The 22,875-nt window shown below is 46.0% G+C and overlaps 1 protein-coding gene across 2 annotated transcripts in view; it reads left to right on the top strand.

Annotated features, from left to right (window-relative positions):
- The window catches only part of LOC127414201 (GDNF family receptor alpha-1-like), a 136,514-nt gene that overhangs the window by 97,780 nt on the left and 15,859 nt on the right, over positions 1 to 22,875 (top strand). For both annotated transcript variants that reach the window (XM_051652061.1, XM_051652059.1), the window contains exon 7: positions 18,266 to 18,471. In XM_051652061.1, coding sequence (XP_051508021.1) covers positions 18,266 to 18,471 — 206 coding nt within the window. The remainder of the gene's footprint in view (positions 1 to 18,265; positions 18,472 to 22,875) is intronic.

Genomic DNA, 22,875 nt, shown 5'->3' with positions numbered 1-22,875 from the left:
GGACAGGCCTCTTCCTCCCCCGTCCCAGGCTGTTCCGGGGGTGGTCACAAGGAGCCAGGTAAGTTCTTCGATGTCCCTAGACTCAGCACAGCCACGACGTGCTGTGGCACCTCGCGCTCCTCCCCGCCGCGAGGCCCCACCTGTCGGTACGTCTGACGACGTTGTCCCCTTGGTCCCCCTCGCACGGAATTTGGACGCATGGCTTGCGCTTCCCAATCCATCGCGGTGGTTGGTCCGGACCGTCCAACTCAGCTACGTGATTCAGTTCGCCAGGCTCCCGCCCAGGTTCAGCGGTATTCACTTCACATTGGTCAAGGGCTAAAACGCTGTTACCCTGCGCGCGGAGATCGCTACCCTCCTATGGAAGGGCACGATAGAACCTGTCCCTCCAGCCGAGATGAAGAAAGGGTTTTACAGCCCCTTCTTGGACCTGTGAGTACTGAACCTGGCTTTACACAGACTCCTGTTCAAGATGCTGACGCAAAGACGCATTCTAGTGATCGTCCGGCATCAAGATTGGTTCGTGGCGGTAGACCTGAAGAATGCGTACTTTCACGTCTTGATCCTTCCTCGACACAGACCCTTCCTGCGGTTCACGTTTGAGGGTCAGGCATATCAGTACAAAGTCCTCCCTTTCGACCTGTCCCTGTCTCCTCGCGTCTTTACGAAGATTGCAGAGGCTGCCCTTGCCCCGTTAAGGGAGGTGGGCATTCGCATTCTCAACTATCTCGACGACTGGCTAATCTTAGCTCACTCTTGAGACGTGTTATGCGCACACAGGGACCTGGTGCTCTCACACCTCAGCTGACTAGGGCTTCGGGTCAACTGGGAAAAGAGCAAGCTCCTCCTGGTTCAGAGCATCTCTTTTCTCAGTTTGGAGTTGGACGGCGTGCCTTACGAACGAGTGCGCCCAGTCGGTGCTGGCCTGTTTGAAGGCGTTCAAACAGAAAACAGCGGTTCCACTGAAACTTTTTCAGAGGCTCCTGGGGCATATAGCATCCTCGGCGGTGGCCACCCCGATGTGGCGGTTCCCTGTAAGGCTAATCCCATGCGATCTATATCTTCCGCTAATTAGTTTCCCTGCTGGCAAACTGCGTCTTCCTTGGGCAGAGTCCCTCTGCCCCAGTCTCCATGTTTGTAGTAACTCCTCCCCCATTGGGCAGGATCTACCTTGAAGGCTCTCCACTTGGTTGGAAAGACCATGTGATGTATTTTCCCACTTAAAAATATCCCCCCCTCTCTGGGGCGAGGTGTGGTCTCCGCAGTGTCCTCCCCTTGGGAGGGACACCCCCCGACTAGACCTGGCGGCCCAGTCGGATAATCCCCCTTCTTTTTTAGGGAGTGGAAAAAGAGAAGGGGAAAAGAGACCACGACTGGGTTAAGCCTGTCTCTATCGTTGGGTAGTCAATTTGTCCCCAGAAAGGGCCGTTCGACACTCATAACTATGTTGGGGGAGGTTACGTGTCGACCTGGTGTGCTGGCTATGAGGCACGCAGCAAGTCTGCCCACCACACATCGCCAGTTCATGTAACACCGTTCAGCCTTGTGGCGTTTTGTATAGGGACCCCTAGTGTCACTACATCGACACCAACATCGAGTGAGTGACAGATAGGGAACGTCATGGTTACTGGTGTAACCTCCGCTCCCTGATGGAGGGAACGAGACGTTGGTCCCTCCTGCCACAACGCTGAACTACCCGCTGAAATGGCCGGACCTTATATCGGCTCCTCAGCGTAAAACCTGAATGAGTGGTTGCATACCAGCTCCTTTTATACCCGTATGTCTGGGGGAGTGGCATGCAAATACCACTCGTCAATTTTCATTGGCCTTTTATCAAAGACCAGAGGTGTCTCGGGCTCCCAAGAGTGACCCCTAGTGTCACTACATCGACACCAACGTCTCGTTCCCTCCATCAGGGAACGGAGGTTACACCAGTAACCATGACGTTTTGTTGTATGCATGTATTACTTTGGGATGGGCATTTAGTTAAGTTTGTCTACTTTAGTACCTAAAAGATAAATTAACGAAGTGCTTTATTTATTAACCAAATAGTTTAAATATTATTTATAATACTGTATATAGCACTTTATAATAATATTTTAATAGGTGGTCTATGTACATCAGATGAATGTATCTGGCTGTTGCATCAAGTCTTGCTGTTTTTTTTTTGTTGTTTTTTTTTAGCATTTTGCGCTATGGGCCTTGCATTTTTAAGATGCTGTGTAAAGTAAAAATAAAATAAAAATAAATCAGTCAAAACTGTTTTTTGAAAGGAAGAATGTTTCTTGTGTGAACACACTAATTTTCTCCAGAGTGTTAAGCTTTGTTGATGCACCAAATTGAAAGTCACCATGAACATTGAACAGTGTTAATGCAAATTGCTGTCCACTAAATTATACCTCAATTTATCGCATAAAATGTCACAGTGTACACAGTGAATCCAATAACAAAATTAAAAATAAGGCCCCTGTTTGACAGGTTTGTGTGTAGTTTTCACTGAATTTCGATCAGCATCAAATCAAATGTTTTGAATTTGAATAAATAGTAAAGTCATGATCAATTATTTGCTGTCACTTAGGTGCACTCAAGTACTTCCTCTAGGAAATATAAAGATGTGAGCATTTTGTGAATCAAACTCTCTCCACGCCTTCTGTAAGCTTTTTTTATTTTTATTTTTATCTCTGTTTATCACTGTGCTTTCATCCATGCCATCTCCCTTCTAACTGTCCATTTGTCTCATTCTTCTTTTGGTTTGCTCTGTCCATCTTTTCAGACTCCAGCAAGTTGTTTTCCAAGGCTTTCAGCTGACTACCTGTCAGCCAGTGTTTACCTATGCCTCTAAAAAGCCTTTTCCATCTTCCTATTATGTACACTTCTCTCTTTTAACCTTTCCCTTTGTACGCCTCTTGCTAGCTACACTTTTTTGACTGCACCAAGTGTTTCCTTTTGTTCCAGCCATCTCGTAGTATGGCATGAAGACAAAGTGGTAATATCAGTTTAAAGGGAGTGCTTGTGAGGGTCCTAGCAATGCTAAAAAAAAAAAAAAAAAAAGGATAGTGCTGTTCTTCTATGCAGGTTGTGGGAAAGAGATCCATGCAGGAGTCAGTCTCAAAAAGCAAGCCCAGCCCTGCTGAAAAGACCAGCTGATGCTGCTTTCAGTGATGCTGATGCCGGTGTGCTGGTGTCTCCACCAGGCTTTTTAATTAGCTTAATCCTTCTTTGGTCAGCCAACTTCACCTGAAGTGTCATGCATATGACATTTTGCAGGTTGAAAGCATTGTTATGCTGTTTCACCCGCTTTACAAGCATGGAACCAGCATAAACCAGCCAACCAGTATAGACAACTCTCAGACAAGTAGAACTGTAGTGGGGCAGGTTTGATTCTCTGTAGGAAGTGCATATCTGTGAGTGGTCTGAGCTAAATTTGATTTGTTTCATTTTATGCCAAAGGCTTTGAGAGGATGTTAAAGGAGACCCTTCAGGAGGTTAAACTGCTTCTTTATTGTCCTATCTTTCTCTTATTCCCTCCCTCCCTCACCCTCTCTCTCTCTATTTCTCATTATCTTGTTCTCTCATGTCTCATTACAGGATTTCAGTGTTAAGGCATCCTGACAGTTCTGGGAGTTTGTTCCCAGTGCCGTCAGTATCTGGGTGTTTAAGAGGCTATGACAAAGCACTTTGGCCCTCACACTTTACACTAGCCCCTGAGCACTATGCGTCTTTCTGCCCTTGGAACACGTCGTCCTCATCACGGACTTGTGTAGAAAAGATCAGAGTTACAACAGCATAGCAGTGTAGAAGAGATAACTTCAAGTTTGTTCAAGCATTATTAAAAATATTTCAGCATTCATCTTCACCATACCTATTGAGTTCGGTGCCTCTTTAATGTTTTTTTTTTTTTTTTTTCTGAGATAACAATGCCCAACTGTTGTACAGAATTGGCCCAGTAATAAGAATACTTCCCAAAAACATGGTTCCTTTGTCTAATGATGGGCTATACCACTTAATTTTTTTATCCAATACTACAATCATGGCTGATATCAGTACCGATACTTCTAATAAAAGGAAACGTTTTATGATTTCTAATAGAGCCCGACCGATATGGGATTTTTGAGACTGATACCGATACAGATTTTAGAGAGGGGAAACTTCACTGATTACCGATATGGTGACCGATATAGCTAATTTTTGAGCTGGAATGAAAACAGACCTTTTCTATGTTGATTTTTCACCAATTTTGCACCAATATGACTATGCAAAGGTGCTCAGAAGGCTGCTTTCTTAAGCATATATTTTTATCAAAGAACATATGACATTATCTTTATACATTGTCATTAAATTCTAGAAATGAACACTGAGAAAATAAAGAATAAATAGCTAAATAAACATCAGTACTGTTAGTATGTCAATTGCTGACCATTTAAATAAAGAATAGATATAAATACAATAAATAGCTAAATAAAAATCAGTACTGTATGTTTAGTATAAGTCAATTGCCCACCATTAAAATAAAGAATAAATAAAAATAAAATAAATAGCTTAATTAATATCAGTACTGTATGTTTAGTATCAGTCAAATGCTGACCATTATAATAAAGAATAAATAAAAATAAAATAATTAGCTAAATAAACATCAGCACCGTTTAGTATCATTCAATGGCTGACCATTAAAATAAAGAATAAATACAAAATAAAATAAATAGCTAAATAAACATCAGTATTACTGTTTAGTATCAGTCAAACGCTGACCATTTAAATAAAGAATAAATTAAAATAAAATAAATAGCTAAATAAACAGGGGCTGGTTGCACCAGCTATACGTACGTTACAACTTAGCCTAGTTGTGGCGTATATGGGCACTAAGTCACAATTTACGCTCTACTAAATATTTGAGCATTGCACCATTGCATTTATATAGGCCGTAACCCTACGTATAAACTAAATATTTACAGAAGCCTCCGACCAGGAGGAACTGATGGAATAAAAAAGCAGACTCACTTAATGGCATCAATGAGCTCATGTTTTGGTTGACAGGCATCAGTCCTTTCGACATATATGATGATGTTGGCATTTACACTCATTTACATTTATGAGAGAGAGAGAAAAAAAAGTACTTTTAAGCGGCTCTTCAGCATGAAACCAATCTAACAGTGCAGTTTTAAGGGTGTGTCGCCCGGTGTCAAGTTTCAACACATTCAAAATATATATATATAGGATATTAAAATGAATAAATATCTATTTTTCCAGCCTGTTGTATTAGTATTTATCACCCCTCATTTATTTTAGATACAGTTCCTATATATTATTATTTACACAGGGCGAATATACTATTTATTAAATCTACTTTTAGTACGCATCCTATTTTAATGTCTGGAAAACCAGACTTTTAAATATTACATTTTGTAAATGTAACAACTGGAATTGTTCGGTTGAAGGGGTACCAAACTGTGAATCCTGAACAAAACAGTTTGGTGAATACTAGGGATGTGCGAGACTAGTAGACTAAAAGGTTCTGATGCTGCTAGTCGACACTGGAATTACTAGTCGGTTAATATTTCCCCCCATTAAACTGATCATCATTTTTACACATTTATGTTTGGCTTTATATTTTACAGAGGCTGCACTTAAATTACTGTCATATTAATGTTACATATTTTAAATAGAATTAATAATACAAATATTATTTAAAAAAAGAGGATATCTGGAGCAGATACAGAGTTTATTTTCACCTCAGGCTGCGCGTGCGTCTTCCCTCTCTCAAGGAAAATGTCCTCTCACTAGACAAGTGCAAAGTAGTTATGAAATCACTTCGGTGGTTCGGAAATCGGCTTTCCAAATGTTGGAAAGCGGGCTTTTTCAAGCGCAGGATAGCCACCTCAGGTGAGTCAAGTCCCGTCTTTCACCAGACCATGTCGACGTGTTCATTTTACTCATCAAAAAATTTATGCTTTTGAGTAAGTAGCCTAGAAAATAACTGCTTTGACTAGGTATGCCATTTTTTTTAATCTGCTGATTAAGAAGGCTATTTTCAACGAGGTGCCGACTGCTTAATGTGTTAAACTATCTTTTGATTTGTTTATTGTAGGCTACATCACAGGCCTATTTTTTCTATCCTATAGCTACTTTTTTTTTTTTTTTTTTTTTACACTGTAACTGGTTGACATTCTTTACCCAACAGCTGTCATATTAGATCAATGGTTAATGCATGACTGCACGTTGTGAAATACGTGCAACTTTTTTTCTCTCTCGTAGATTTGGCTTAGCCTACCTGTTAATTATTTTCAACAATGTCCTGACTGTTTTAATATGTTAAGTAACTTTTACTTGGTGATTTCCGTTTAGAACAGGCTTTTAGGGTTGTTCCATTGATCTTGCACTATTCATTCAATTGTTTTCAATAAATATTTCTATTAAATATTTGCTAACATTGATTCAGTGAATGCGTGTCATGTTCTATATTTAATGTACAATGATCATAATTCAAAGCGAGGACTTCGCAGATAAATGCCCCTTTTCAGTGGAATTTAGCATCAGATTTGGAATAGATTAAGTATTTTAAATGGATCGCATAAAAACATTTTTCATTTTTCTTTTTTTTTTTTTTTTTTTTTACTGTTTTCCGAAGGTTGGTTTCTCTTTAGACTAGTCGACTAGTCGGTTACAAAACTTCCAATTAAACGACAGTCAAATTAGTCGTAGAACACATCCCTAGTGAATACATGTTTACACGCTAACAACAATGAAAGTAGCTACATGGTTAGCTAGTTGGCTATAAGCTCATTGTCATGGAGAGTAAAAGATGGACTTTATTTACTTTCCAGCATTGCTTCTCACCAGTTAGGTAACAGCAAAGAGTGAAATCAACACTCACCTCACACAATCCACCACCGCACCATTGTCTGCTGAGCTGCAAAAAGATGCTCTGATGTTTATCTTTCAATCTGCAACATTACTGACTGCACTGACAAACTATAGTTGGCTAACAGCAAACAGATGTGATAAACATGAGTGACATGGTTGTCAGGGACAGGGTTAACGTTATATTAGTTATATAAAATGAAGGGATCATTTTTTATTAACTTTCCAGTATGTATTTCACAAACTAGTTAGCAATTTAAGGAAAAGAGACCGCTCAAATCCGCACCGTTTATCTCCGCCCTGTCTGCAGAACGTCATGGTTACGACGTTGTGTCGATGTAGTGACACTAGGGGTCACTCTTGGGAGCCCAAATCACCTCTGGTCTCTGATAAAAGGCCAATGAAAATTGGCGAGTGGTATTTGGATGCCACTCCCCCGGACATACGGGTATAAAAGGAGCTGGTATGCAACCACTCATTCAGGTTTTATGCTGAGGAGCCGATATAAGGTCCGGCCATTTCAGCGGGTAGTTCAGCGTTGTGGCAGGAGGGACACAACGTCTCGTTCCCTCCATCAGGGAGCGGAGGTTACACAAGTAACCATGACTCGACGTTGTGTCGATGTAGTGACACTAGGGGTCCCTATACGAAACGCCACAATTGGCTGAACTGTGTTACGTGAACTGGCAGTGTGTGGTGGGAAGATTACTGTATGCCTCATAGCCAGCACACCAGGTTGACACGTAACCTCCCCCAACATAGTTATGAGTGTCAAACGGCCCTTTTTGGGGACAAGTCGACTACCCAAAAGACAAAGACAGGCTTATCCCAGTCGTGGCCTCTTTTCCCCTTCTTTTTTTCCACTCCCTAAAAAAGAAGGGGGATTATCCTACTGGCCCGCCAGCTCTAGTCAGGGGGTGTCCCTCCCAAGGGGAAGACACCGCAGAGACCACACCTCACCCAAAGAGAGGGGGGGATATTTAAGTGGAAAAATACGTCACATGGTCTTTCCAACCACGTGGAGAATCTTCAAGGTAGATACTGCACAATGGGGGAGGAATTACTACAAACATGGAGACTGGGGCAGAGGGGCTCTGCCCAAGGAAGACGCAGTTTGCCAACAGGGAAACTAACTAGCGGAAGATAAATATCGCATGGGGTTAGCCTTACAGGGAACCGCCACATGCGGAGCACCTATCTCAGAAGAGGACTCTTAATTAGCACGTGTACTGGGCCGACAGCGAGTCTCTCCGAAAACTCGACTGCCACAGGGCTTGGAGGAAGTCAACTAGGGAACAAAGTTTGTGAACACTACTTGGAATTAATGGTGCACGTCTTCAGCTCCAAGGGAGGTGGAAGGCGTTATGTGCAAGCGATCCGCTTGTTTTGCGTGCCACTACCTGGGATGAAACCGGTTCCACCTGGAGGTTGTAGAATCTTGCAAAGGTGTTGGGTGTTGCCCAGCCCACTGCTCTGCAAATGTTTGTTAGAAAGGCACCTCTGGCCAGGGCCCAGGAAGCCGCTACACCTCTGGTAGAATGGGCTTATAGCTCTACTGGGGCGGCATGTCCTGGGCGTGATATGCCATAGTTATGGCGTCAATGAGCCAGTGGGCGATCCTCTGCTTGGAGACAGCGCTTCCTTTCCGCTGTGCACCAAAGCAGACAAAGAGCTGCTCAGAGATTCTAAAGCTCTGCGTGCGATCCAAATAGATGCGCAAAGCGCGCACCGGACACAGCAATGACAGGGCTGGGTCTGCCTCCTCCTGGGGCAGTGCTTGCAGGTTCACCACCTGGTCCCTAAACGGGGTGGTAGGAACCTTTGGCACATAGCCCGGTCGGGGTCTCAGGATCATGTGAGAGTAACCCGGACCGAACTCCAGGCACGTTTCACTGACAGAGAACGCTTGCAGGTCACCTACCCTCTTGATGGAAGTGAGCGCAGTCAGGAGGGCAATCTTCAAGGAGAGTGCCTGTAAGTTCGGCTGACTGCAAAGGCTCAAAGGGGGCTCTCTGTAGACCCTGAAAAACTACGGAGAGGTCCCACGAGGGAACGAGGGGCGGTCTGGAGGGATTCAGCCTCCTGGCGCCTCTTAGGAACCTGATGATCATGTCATGCTTCCCTAAGGACTTACTGTCGACTGCGTCATGGTGTGCTGCTATGGTGGCAACGTACACCTTCAAGGTGGAAGGGGACAGCCTCCCTTCCAGCCTCTCCTGCAGGAAGGAAAGCACTGATCCAACTGCGCATCTCTGGGGGTCTTCGCGTTGGGAAGAACACCACTTAGCGAACAGACGCCACTTAAAGGCATTCAGGCGCCTCGTAGATGGGGCCCTAGCCTGAGTGATCATGTCTGCCACCGCGGGTGGTAGACTGCTTAGGTCTTCCACGTCCCGTCCAGGGGCCAGACATGGAGATTCCAGAGGTCTGGGCGCAGGTGCCAGAGGGTGCCCTGTCCCTGAGAAAGAATGTCCTTCCTCAGGGGAATTCACCAGGGGGGAGCTGTCACGAGGAGCATGAGGTCCGAGAACCACGTCTGGGTGGGCCAGTAGGGTTCTACCAGGACGACCTGCTCCTCGTCCTCCCTGACCTTGCACAGGGTCTGTGCAAGCAGGCTCACTGGGAGAAACGCATATTTGCCAGCTGTGTGCCAGCGCGTCTATGCCGAAGGAAGCCTCGGTGAGGGCGTACCAGAGCGGGCAGTGGGAGGATTCTTGGGAGGCGAACAGGTCCACCTGTGCCCATCTGAATCGACTCCAAATCAGCTGGACCACCTGAGGGTTGAGTCTCCACTCTCCCCTGAGGGTAACCTGCCATGACAGCACATCCACTGTAGTGTTAATGTTGCCTGGGATGTGAGTGGCTCGCAGCAACTTGAAGTGCTGCTGACTCCAGAGGAGGAGCGAGTTGTGACATACAATGAGAGCGCAGACCGCTTTGGCGGTTGACATATGCTACCGTTGCCATGCTGTCTCTCCGAACTAACACATGCTTGCCCTGGATCAACGGCGGGAACCTCCACAGGGCGAGCAGAATTGTCAGCAACTCCCATTGCAAACAGCACCCCAGCCCATTTTGGAGGCGTCTGTCGTGACCATGACGTGCCTGGTGAGCAGTTCTAAAGGAACACCTGCTCGTAGAAATGAGAGGTCAGTCCAAGGGCTGAAAAGACGGTGACAGACCGGCGTGATGGCCACGTGATGTTTCCCGTGCCCATCTCGGGACTCTAGTCTGGAGCCAGTGCTGAAGTGGCCTCATATGCATCAACCCGAGCAGGGTGGCCACCGCCGAAGATGCCATATGCCCCAGGAGCCTCTGAAAAAGTTTCAGGGGAACCGCTGTTCTCTGTTTGAATGCCTTCAAACAGGCCAGCACCAACTGGGCGTGCTCGTTCATAAGGCGCGCCGTCAAGGAGACTGAGTCCAACTCCAATCTGAGAAAAGAGATGCTTTGAACTGGGAGGAGCTTGCTCTTTTCCCAGTTGACCCAAAGCCCTAGTCGGCTGAGTTGTGAGAGCAGCAGGTCCCTGTGTGCACACAACATGTCTCGAGAGTGAGCTAGGATTAGCCAGTCGTGAGATAGTTGAGACTGCGAATGCCCACCTCCCTTAACGGGGCAAGGGCAGCCTCTGTGATCTTCGTAAAGATGCGAGGAGACAGGGACAGGCCGAAAGGGAGGACTTTGTACTGATACGCCTGACCCTCGAACGTGAACCGCAGGAAGGGTCTGTGTCGAGGAAGGATCAAGACGTGGAAGTACGCTTCCTTCAGGTCTACCGCCGCGAACCAATCTTGATGCCGGACACTCGCCAGAATGCATTTTTGTGTCAGCATCTTGAACGGGAGTCTGTGTAAATCCCGGTTCAGTACTCACAGGTCCAAGATTGGCCGCAACCCACCGCCTTTTTTCAGTACGATGAAGTAGGGGCTGTAAAACCCTTTCTTCATCTCGGCTGGAGGGACAGGTTCTATCGCGTCCTTCCGTAGGAAGTGAAGTGAATACCGCTGAACCTGGGTGGGCGCCTGGTGAACTGAATCATATAGCCGAGTCGGACATTCCGGATCAGCCATCGCGACGGATTGGAAAGCGATGGTCGTGGCCGTGCTGAGTCTAGGGACATCGAAGCACTTACCTGGCTTCTTGTGACCACCCCCGGAACGGCCTGGGATGGGGGAGGAAGAGGCCTGTCCTCGTAACCCGTGGAGACTGCCACATCGGGGGCGGCTGTGTGCCAAAGCTGGGCGCTCAGGGGCGGAAAGGCCACCGCTGGAGTGCCAATCCTGCAAGAAAAAGCCCGTGGACGGTAGTTTTGCTGACGACCGTACACACCGGGTATGTGACCCAGGGAGGATGGAAGCCTCTCTTTTGCTGAACTGTTGGGTACCGCTGTCATTTGGGCGTGCAGAGAAAATCAAACAAAAAGGCAACAAAAGATTTTCCATCCAGCGTCACTGGGTCGCCCGTCTCAGGGGTGCTTTGAGGACCTCCGTGGGTTCTTTACCGCCAGCTGTGAGATGGGTGCCGTCGGCTTCCTGCGGTGGGCTCCACGCCTTTGCCGGGCCGAAGGGGCGGGCTGCGGCAGAGCCGGTGCAGTCACCGCAGGGGGACGCCCTTGGCGATGAGCAGACGGGGTGCGGGATCATGAGCCGCGCCGGGGCAGGATGTGCCGGATTGCCTCCGTCTGCTGCTTCACCACCGAGAACTACTGGGCAAAGTCCTCAACGGTGTCGCTGAATAGGCCCGCCTGGGAAATGGGGGCAGCAAGGAACTGTGTCTTGTCGGCCACGCCCATCTCGACCAGGTTGAGCCAAAGGTGGCGCTCCTGGACCACTAGTGTGGCCATCGTCCGCCCAAGAGACCGCACCGTGACCTTTGTTGCTCGGAGATAGGTTGCCATTCGCAGTTCCTGCATCAAATCTGGGGCGGAACTACCCTCGTGCAGTTCTTTCAGCGCCTTGGCTTAGTGGACCTGCAGGAGATCCATGGCGTGCAGGGCATAGGCAGCTTGTCCAGCTTGTCCAGCAGCACTGTAGGCTTTAGCCGTCAGGGACAACGTGAGCCTACGATGGCTTGTATGGGAGCTTAGGGCGTCCACGCCAGGTGGCGGCGCTCTGCGGGCATAGGTGCACCGCGATTGCCTTATCCACCGGGGGAATCGCCATATAGCCCCTGGCCGCCCCGTCATCGAGGGTAGTGAGAGCGGGGGAACTGCGGAGTCGGGGCCAGGCAGTAAAAGGTGCCTCCCACGACTTCGTCAGCTCCTCATGCACTTCCGGGAAGAATGGCACTGGAGTGGGGCGTGGCTGCTTTGAGTGGCGCCGCGAGCCCAGAAACCAATCATCAAACCACGAGGGTTCAGGGGAGAGCGGAGGGTTCCACACTAACCTGATGCTCGCAGCCGCCCGGGAAAGCATGTCCATCATTTCGGCATCGGCCTGTGACTGGGCAACCGTCTCCGAAGGGGGAAGCCCAGCTGAGGCATCTGCATCCGACTGGACAAGCCCGCTCTCTGATGCTGTGCTCGAGAGCTCATCATCTTCGCGGGCTCCGAACAAGAAGCCAGACTCGCCGTGAGACGAGCCGGTGAACTCATCTGGAAGCCCGATTAGGGCAGACAAGCGTGCTGGGGAATGGGAGGTCCGCGGGGGGATACCCGGCAGAGACGATCCCATTGGGGTCCCCAAATCGCCCCCAGTGCTAGCCATGCTGGCCTCATACCCGTAGGCAGAACGACCGAGGTGTTGAGCCGCTGGGGTGGCTTGCTTTCTTACGAAAGCACGCCGCGACCACAACATTACCATGGTCATGTTCTCGCAGTGAGAACATGAACCATTCACAAACGCTGCCTCAGTGTGGGTCACGCCCAGACACGAAAGACAGCGATCATGACCATCCGAAGTTGAGAGATAACGACCGCAACCAGGAATAAAACACAATTGGAAAGGCATCTTTAAAAAGTCGCGTCTTTTAAAAGATGTTCCGTACGTGCGCTCTTTTAGAGAAATATATACTCTTTTAGAGGGGAAAAAAAGCTCTTTCAGAAAATATAGTCTCTAGTTTTTCTGCCGAAGCACCCAGGGGTGTTCTCTGCAGTGCACCAGTGCAGAGGAGGCAGAAGCCGCTGAAATGCGCCATCAGATCCAGCAGAGGTGAATGAACAGTAGTATTCAGCTCAATGAGCATGACCGTTCGGCTCCGAAGAGAAAATCTGAATGAGTGGTTCCATACCAGCTCCTTTTATACCCGTATGTCCGGGGGAGTGGCATGCAAATACCACTCGCCAATTTTCATTGGCCTTTTATCAAAGACCAGAGGTGTCTCGGGCTTCCAAGAGTGACCCCTAGTGTCACTATATCGACACAACATCGAGTGAGTGACAGATAGGGAACCACTGTCAGCTCAGAGTCAGCTCTGTAAACAATGGAGTCGGAGCGCACTCTGCTGGACAAACTACGCTATGACACCCGTTCTAAAGCATTGTTTTCTGCATTATACTGTATGTTCTGAAAAAAAAGTTTTCATATGAGCGCATATCGGTAAAATATATGCCGATACTGATATATTGATATATATCGGTCGGGCACTAATTTCTAAGGATGAAATGGGTAATTGTAGCCATTTAAATTTATATTTAAAAGCCATAATCTTTAACAATAAATAAAAAGCAAATTAAGAGAAATCAGTGTCAATAAATGAATAATTACATAAATATATAAATAAATGTCATATTTAGAATCATTATTATTTACAGCGCAGTGACAAATTTCACATAATGATGCTAAGGTGAGTGGAAGGATAAATAGCTCTTTTCCTGTACATATGTTTGCTAATACCAGGGCCAAATTATTGCACTGGCTTACCTGGGCTTAAGCCCTGGGGCAAGTGGCTGCAGGGGTTTGGGGGTGGGGGGGTTGCAGTCGAGCCACCCTATGCTTTGTTGATGAGAGGTCATCAGTGAATGGCCAGACTGGTTTGAACTGACAAAGTAAATGGTAAATCAGATAACCGCTCTGTACAACTGTGGTGAGAAGAATATCATCTCCGAATGTTATTCTGAGATGTGGGTTGGTGCTGTTTTGGCAGCACGAGGGGGACCTACACAATATTAGGCAGGTGATTTTAATGTTGTGGCTGATCGGTGTATGTTATTCACACACACACACACACACACACACACACACACACACACACACACACACACACACACACACACACACACACTCACACACACACACACACACACACAAAAAGCATACTTATTTTAATCTGATTCTTTTTTCATCATAAACACCATAAATGACACACAGTAGATGCCTGAACTTTCAGTTCAGTTACCTTTCTTTTAAACCTAAAACCTTATGTATATGAAGGTCTCCAGGCATCAGATGGTGGATTAGCAGAGGCTCTGAGAACATGATTCACTGCAAGACATGCACATGTGAGGAAACAACATGAGTCCTATGTGTAAAGAAAATGTGTCAGAACTCAAAACAATGATCAAAGTGCACAGAGTCTTGTGGGTCGTTTCCAGTATTTCCTAGGGAGATGGAGTCTAAAAATAACAAACAACACATTCAACAAGTGTTAGTTCAACAATTTAATTTAAGTGTGATGAAATTAGAGGGGCAAGCTATAGACTGATTTTGAGAAAGGCACCAGGGAAAGATCACAAGAGAGAGACAGAGCAAAACAACTGTGCTACTTTTTTTTTTTTTATACTCACTAACCACATGCAATTCAGTTTAACCAGGTGCTAAATAAATAGTGCTGCACCTTGAGTATTTAAATTTAGCAACCAAACCTATTACACTGTGTATTTGTTGATAGGAGGTTATAAGTTCTTTAGCTGGAATCGGTCTGTACTTACCACAAGTGTTGCCCACAGCAGCCAAAGCTGAAAGTATTGTTGAGGTGAAATGACCACCAGGTGGCTCCAAAAGAGAGTTGCATTTTTACTTGTAAATGATGTAATACACTCCACAGGAATGCATATTGTATTAACCCCACCCCCTAACCTTACATCTAACCATCAGTGATGTAAAAATGTACTTTTAGAGCAAAAATGCAACCTCAGAATTGCGCTCAACATCATTAATGTGAACGTGATTACTTCCTGGTTTCCATGGGACCAGAATCCCTGTCTTGGACATTGCTTGTGCAATGTGCTATCAGTAGCTTTAGAGGGAAAGATAAAAACATTTGAATTAATGCAAAGGTATCTCATGGGGGAGGGCTCCTGTCAGTAATTCGGCAGAATGGTCTCGGATTATAGGGTAAATGAACATCCGGCAGCAAGATTTCGATTTCCCATGTGATCATGTTGAAGAAACATGCCTACTTTGTATGTAAATTAGGTTCATTATGGATTGTGCCTTTTTCACAACACAGTGCTGTTTGCTTGCTGCAATTAACATCGAGAAGAGTGTTGTAAATGTTATAACACTAAAGAATATGCATTTTAAAGATTACACGGTTAACTGATTTGCAAGACATGTACATGTCTTGTGGTCCAGGCGCTAAAACAACGCTGACAGCATGTGCAAATAAACAGCACTATCAGTGGGTGCAATTCATTCCTTGTGAAGTAAAAAAGCTAATACTGCAAACTGCCAAAGGAATGACCAGGTCAAAGGGAAAGACTCTGATTCTCAGACCCCATTTACAACTGGTATTAAGATGTGTTTCGGGTGATCCGATCATATGTGGTCAGCACTAAATACAGGTGTAAACGGGGTCTAAAGTGTTTTGTGTTCGGATCATAAAAAACACATATGGAGGTAGTCAAAAATGCATGTGACCACATCACATTTCAAGTATAAACGCTAATCCATCCTGTATGTGTCCCGGGCAGCAGTGAACCACCACCCCTCACCTGTCAATCAATTACTGCGCTAAAACAAAAGTAAAACGTGGTTACGAGCGGATTTAAAAGGAAATAACCGTCCTATCGGAAAATTTTAAAAAGCGGATACATACAAAAGCACAAGAACTTAATGGATCTTCTTCAGTGTCAGAGTGCCTGTTTCTTTTATGACTTTTTTGTGGTTTATTATCATGCAGTAGCACAGTGACATAGTGATTGATGTATGTCATCATGAAATCAGAGACCCTACTCTCGAAATCTGAACACAAGTGGTCACAGAAGGCGCATTTAAGCGACCAGGTGTAAACAACGTGTCTCGCCTGACCACATGTGATCGAATCACCCGAGACACATCTTAATGCCAGATGTAATCTGGGTCTCAGTTTCAGAGTTTAGTTCCCTTCAAGAGTTTGAACAACTTCATATGGAAAAAGGGTTTATGCAAAACAAAAAAAAGAGGTGGCAAACAAAAGTGACACAGAATGAAAAAGCAGCAGAGGGAATATAAGGGTGGTCCCTGTGTTTCATAGAGAAAACTGAACTCTCAGGTTAGACATTTGACATTTAAAACAACTTAAGGCCTAGATAAGGTTCTGTAATGTAATTTGCTCATACTGCACAAAGCACACATTCACACCAAACACACAAACACATACTGTACCACATTTACTTACATTACATGTTAGTTAAAAGTTTTCAAAGACATGAACTAGCATGCTGAACAGTGTATGTACTATTTTGGTGGAGATTGGAGAGAGAGAGAGAGAGAGAGAGAGAGAGAGAGAGAGAGAGAGAGAGAGAGACTGACTGTCAGCGGTCAATATTATGAGGGGGCAGTTCCTAGTTTTGGGAAAGGTGGGGGGAGTTTGGGCAAATAAATGTGATTTCCAGTCATTCATATCTTGAAGGGAAAATACACATAATTTCCAGTAGATTACACCCAGAGCAAAGGGCAGCCAAACAAAACTGAACATTATCTGTTAACTTTTCTTTTGCTGATAAGGTTCAATAGTTACCGATAACTGTCCTTGCAGTCACTCGGTCCTGTAAACACAACTGGTCTTTTAGACTTTTTTTTTAAACATCATATTGCACACATACAGGGTTAAGTTTTACATGTCCTTTGTTTCGTTATCTAACAGATATCAGACCACTCTGTATGTGTATCATGTTACACTCTCTCACAGTGATTGAATATATATATTTAGGGAAATCAAATGTAGCTTTAAAAAGAAACCTCTTATTTGATTTTGTCTTCAGTTGTTTTATATATATATATGTATATATATATATATATATATATTTAATTTATTATTAATATTATTTCATGCATAAATATATTGAATGCCTTAAATAGATAGTTCAACCCAAAAAGGAAAATTCCGTCATCATTTACTCACCCTCATGTTGTTCAAAACCAGCATGACTTTCTTTCTTCCATGGAACTCAAAAGGAGACATTTTGAAGAATGTTGATACTGATGCTTTCCGTCATCCCTAACATTCTGCCTAACATCTCCTTTTGTGTTCCACAAAAGAAAGAAAGTCATACAGGTTTGGAACAACATAAGAGTGTAAATAATGGCAGAATTTTCCCTTTGAACCATTCCTTCATGATTAAACTTAGCTTCTCTAAAACTTTACCTGAACCCAGTCTTCACTCATCAGCTTCTTTAACTTACAGTATATATACACTCTGTAACTTGTAGTATGATGGAGATACACACACATGAAAATATAGGATCTGTAATTATTTTGCAAAATAATTTAAATGTTACGTTATGTTTATAACTGGGCTTACTAGGACTCAAATGTTTTTAAGCATGAAAAAAACATATTTTAGTTGGAATAGGCAAAACCAGAAAGCATGTAATTGGCTGAGGTTTATGACATGTGCCAATCTGATCATGTCATTCGAACAGCTTGCATAGAAATCTTGCTGTTATTATTATTCAGTCCAGTAGGATGAGGCTGGTTACCCTGTTGAAAAGACCAGCATATGTGTTGTTTTTGGATGCTGGTGTGCTGGTGACTTATCTAGTTTAACCAGCAAGCCTCCTTTGGTCAACTAATTTAATCAGAAAGGTCATGCTGGTTAAGCAGAATTTTTTGCTGTTAAGTGACATGTCTATGCTGGTCAAACAACACACCTATGTCCACCAGCTAGACCAGCACTAACCATCATAAATCATCATAAACCACAACATTCCTATGCTGGTGTAATAATTAGACCAGCACTAGGCAGCATAAACCAGCTTGGACCAGCATGGAAATGTATGCTGGTCTTTTCAGCAGGTTAGCACTTTTGATTTCATCATCTGCTATAACCACTGAACATTCAAACTCCTATTTGAAGTAAACAATTATACTTCTCTTATGGGCACTCTATACTGTATTATAGTAAATATCTCTCAGATCAGCAATTTGGGCCACATGACTGTGGACAAAAGGGCAAAACTTAGCTACAGTGGTTAAAAGTACCACTGTATATTTTGTATCTTTCATTATGTGTAAGGTAGAACATGTCTCTGCTGTGTACTTGTAGGTAATGCAATCCAAGCATTTGGAAATGGGACAGATGTGAGCGTGTGGCAGCCGATGCCCCCAGTGCAAACAACCACTTCTATGACAACACCGTCCCAGAGGGCCAGGGATCGAGACCGATCACCCAATGCAGTAGAGCCAGCGGCAAACATCAACCACCTAAACCCTGGTGATAGCTCACTCTACCCATTCTGTGGCAGCCTCCAGGTCAGTGTAACTATTGCACAAATATATGCTATATATATATATATATATATATATATATATATATATATATATATATATATATATATATATATATATATCCTCCTAAGGCCCAATAAATGTTTGCCCTCTGTGGGTGACATGAGTCTGAGACCTCTAAGTCAAGCACAATTTATGCAATCCATTGCATAAATCCTACTGTACTTTCAAGAGGACATCCTGGGCTTTCTAGTGATGCCACAGTTATGGGGGTGTGGCTAACAGAGCACATAAACTTTCTTATCAAAATGGCGGCCATTGCAGCTTCCACATTTTATGGCAACAAGGGAGGTAAGTGATCAATTTTTTGCAGATTATGTTTCTCTTGCTAATAATCAGATTGTTTCTTCAACATGAGAGTCTTGATTTCAATTTAGTAAGATTTCAGAAATGTACAGTAATTTAAACCCTTTCAAAACACAAGTTTTATTCAATGTCCTTTGTAGTGGACACCAGGACTTACTAACTCCTGTTCCTTATCTGTCACTCACTCGATGTTGTGTCGATGTAGTGACACTAGGGGTCACTCTTGGGAGCCCGAGACACGTCTGGTCTTTGATAAAAGGCCAATGAAAATTGGCGAGTGGTATTTGCATGCCACTCCCCTGGACATACGGGTATAAAAGAAGCTGGTATGCAACCACTCATTCAGATTTTCTCTTCGGAGACGAATGGTCATGCTCATTGAGCTGAATTCCCACGACTGTTCATTCACCTCTGCTGGATCTGATGGCGCATTTCAGCAGCTTCTCCCTCCTCTGCACTGGTGCTCTGCAGAGAACGCCCCTGGGCGCTTCGGCAGAAAACAAAGAGAGTATATTTCTGATAGAGCCTTTTCCTCTAAAAGAGTGTATTTTATCTAAAAGAGCGGCACACCCTGAAAGTCTTTTTAAAGACGCATCTTTTTATAGATGCCTTTCAGATTGTGTGTTATTCCTGGTTGCGGTCATTATCTCTCAACTTCGGATGGTCATGATCGCTGTCTTTCGTGTCTGGGCACGACCCACACGGAGGCAGCGTTTGTGGATGGTTCATGTTCTCATTGCGAGAACATGACCATGGCAATGTTGCGGTCGCGGCATGCTTTCGTAAGAAAGCAAGCCACCCCAGCGGCTCTCCGCCTCGGTCCTTCTACCTACGGGTATGAGGCCAGCGCGGCTAGCACTGGGGGTGATTTGGGGACCCCAATGGGATCGCCTCCGCCGGGTATCCCCCCGTGGACCTCCCATTCCCCAGCACGCTCGTCTGCCCCAGTCGGGCTTCTGGATGACTCCGCCGGCTCGTCTCATGGCAAGTCTGGCTTCTTGTTCAGAGCCCGCGAAGATGATGAGCTCTCAAGCGCAGCATCGGAGAGCGGGCTTGTCCAGTCGGACGCAGAAGCCTCAGCTGGGCTCCCCCCTCGGGGACGATTGCCCAGTCACAGGCTGATGCCGAAATGACGGACATGCTTTCCTGGGCAGCCACGAGCGTCGGGTTAGAGTGGAACCCTCCACTCTCCCCTGAACCCTCGCAGCTCGATGATTGGTTCCTGGGCTCGTGGCACCGCTCAAAGCAGTTACGCCCCGCTCCAGTGCCTTTCTTCCCAGAAGTGCACGAGGAGCTGATGAAATCGTGAGAGGCACCTTTTACTGCCTGGCCCCGATTCCGCAGTTCCCCCGCTCTCACTACCCTCGATGGCGGGGCGGCCAGGGGCTATATGGCGATTCCCCCGGTGGATAAGGCGCTCGCGGTGCACCTACAATGCATCCGGAAAGTATTCACAGCGCTTCACTTTTTCCACATTTTGTTATGTTACAGCCTTATTCCACAATGGATTAAATTCATTATTTTCCTCAAAATTCTACAAACAATACCCCATAATGACAACATGAAAGAAGTTTGTTTGAAATATTTGCAAATTTATTAAAAAATCACATGTACATAAGTATTCACAGCCTTTGCTCAATACTTTGTTGAAGCACTTTTGGCACCAATTACAGCCTCAAGTCTTTTTGAGTATGATGCTACAAGCTTGGCACACCTATTTTTGGGCAGTTTCTCCCATTCTTCTTTGCAGGACCTCTCAAGCTCCATCAGGTTGGATGGGGAGCGTCGGTGCACAGCCATTTTCAGATCTCTCCAGAGATGTTCAATCGGGTTCAAGTCTGGGCTCTGGCTGGGCCACTCAAGGACATTCAGTTGTCCCGGAGCCACTCCTTTGTTATCTTGGCTGTGTGCTTAGGGTCGTTGTCCTGTTGGAAGATGAACCTTTGCCCCAGTCTGAGGTCCAGAGTGCTCTGGAGCAGGTTTTCATCAAGGATGTCTCTGTACATTGCTGCATTCATCTTTCCCTCGATCCTGACTAGTCTCCCAGTTCCTGCTGCTGAAAAACATCCCCACAGCATGATGCTGCCACCACCATGCTTCACTGTAGGGATGGTATTGGCCAGGTGATGAGCAGTGTCTGGTTTCCTCCAAACATGACGCTTGCCATTCAGGCCAAAGAGACCAGAGAATTTTGTTTCTCATGGTCTGAGAGTCCTTCAGGTGCCTTTTGGCAAACTACAGGCGGGCTGTCATGTGCCTTTTACTGAGGAGTGGCTTCCGTCTGGCCACTCTACCATACAGGCCTGATTGGTGGAGTGCTGCAGAGATGGTAGTTCTTCTGGAAGGTTCTCCTCTTTCCACAGAGAAACACTGGAGCTCTGTCAGAGTGACCATCGGGTTCTTGGTCACCTCCCTGACTAAGGCCCTTCTCCCCTGATCGCTCAGTTTGGCCAGGCGGCCAGCTCTAGGAAGAGTCCTGGTGGTTCCAAACTTCTTCCATTTACGGATGATGGAGGCCACTGTGCTCATTGGGACCTTCAATGTTGCAAAAATTTTTTTGTACCCTTCCCCAGATCTGTGCCTCGATACAATCCTGTCTCGGAGGTCTACAGACAATTCCTTGGATTTCATGGCTTGGTTTGTGCTCTGACATGCACTGTTAACAGTCGGACCTTACAGGTGCAGGATGCACCTGAGCTAAATTTTGAGTGTCACGGCAAAGGCTATGAATACTTATGTACATGTGATTTGTTTCGTTTTTTATTTTTAATAAATTTGCAAATATTTCAAACAAACTTCTTTCATGTTGTCATTATGGGGTATTGTTTGTAGAATTTTGAGGAATATAATTAATTTAATCAATTTTGGAATAAGGCTGTAACATAACAAAATGTGGAAAAAGTGAAGCGCTGTGAATACTTTCCGGATGCACTATATGCCCGTAGAGCGCTGCAACCTGGCGCGGACGCCCTAAGCTCCCGTCCAAGCCCTGTAGGCTCACGTTGTCCCTGACGGCTAAAGCCTACAGCGCTGCTGGACAAGCCACCTCTGCCCTGCATGCCATGGCTTTCCTGCAGGTCCACCAAGCCAAGGCATTGAAAGAACTGCACGAGGGTAGTTCTGCCCCAGATTTGATGCAGGAACTGCACTCGGCGACCGACCTCACTCTCCAAGCGACGAAGGTCACGGCGCAGACTCTCGGGCGGACGATGGCCACATTAGTGGTCCAGGAGCACCACCTTTGGCTCAACCTGGTCGAGATGGGTGAGGCCGACAAGACACAGTTTCTTGCTGACCCCATTTCCCAGGCTGGCCTATTTGGCGACACCGTCGAGGACTTTGCCCAGCAGTTCTCGGCGGTGAAGCAGCAGGCTATCTGGCACATCCTGCCTCGGCACGGCTCAAGATCCCACACCCCGTCTGCTCGTCGCCAAGGGTGTCCCCCTGCGGTGACTGCACCGGCTCCGCCGCAGCCCGCCCCTTCAGCCCGGCCCGGGCATGGAGTCCACTGCAGGAAGCAGATGCCACCCGTCTCACAGTCGGCTGCTAAGAACCCACGGAGATCATCAAAGCGCACCTGAGACATGCGACCCAGGGACAAAGAAACCCACTCATCTGGAGCTGGTAAGAAATTTTGTTTGATTTCACCGCATGTCCAAGTGGCTGCGGTACCCAACAGTTCAGCAAAAGAGCGGTTTCCTTCCTCCCTGGGTCACATACCCGGTGTGCACGGTCGTCATCATGACTACCATCCACGGGTTTTTCCTTGCAGGATTGGTGCTCCAGCGGTGGTCTTTCTGCCCCTGAATGCCCAGCTGTGGCACACAGACACCCCCGATGTGGCAGTCTACACGGGATGCGAGGACAGGCCTCTTCCTCCCCTGTCCCAGGGGGTGTTCTGAGGGTGGTCACAAGGAGCCAGGTAAGTGCTTCGATGTCCCTAGACTCAGCACGGCCACGACGTGGTATGGCACCTCGAGCTCCGCCCCGCCGCGAGGCTCCACCTGCCGGTATGTCCGACGATGTTATCCCCTTGGTTCCCCTTGTGCGGAACTTGGATGC

This window comes from Myxocyprinus asiaticus, chromosome 23 (assembly GCF_019703515.2).
Source record: "Myxocyprinus asiaticus isolate MX2 ecotype Aquarium Trade chromosome 23, UBuf_Myxa_2, whole genome shotgun sequence".
Taxonomy (NCBI): Eukaryota; Metazoa; Chordata; class Actinopteri; order Cypriniformes; family Catostomidae; genus Myxocyprinus; species Myxocyprinus asiaticus.
Note: the sequence above shows the minus strand (reverse complement) of the source record. Positions and strands in the feature narration are given on the sequence as shown.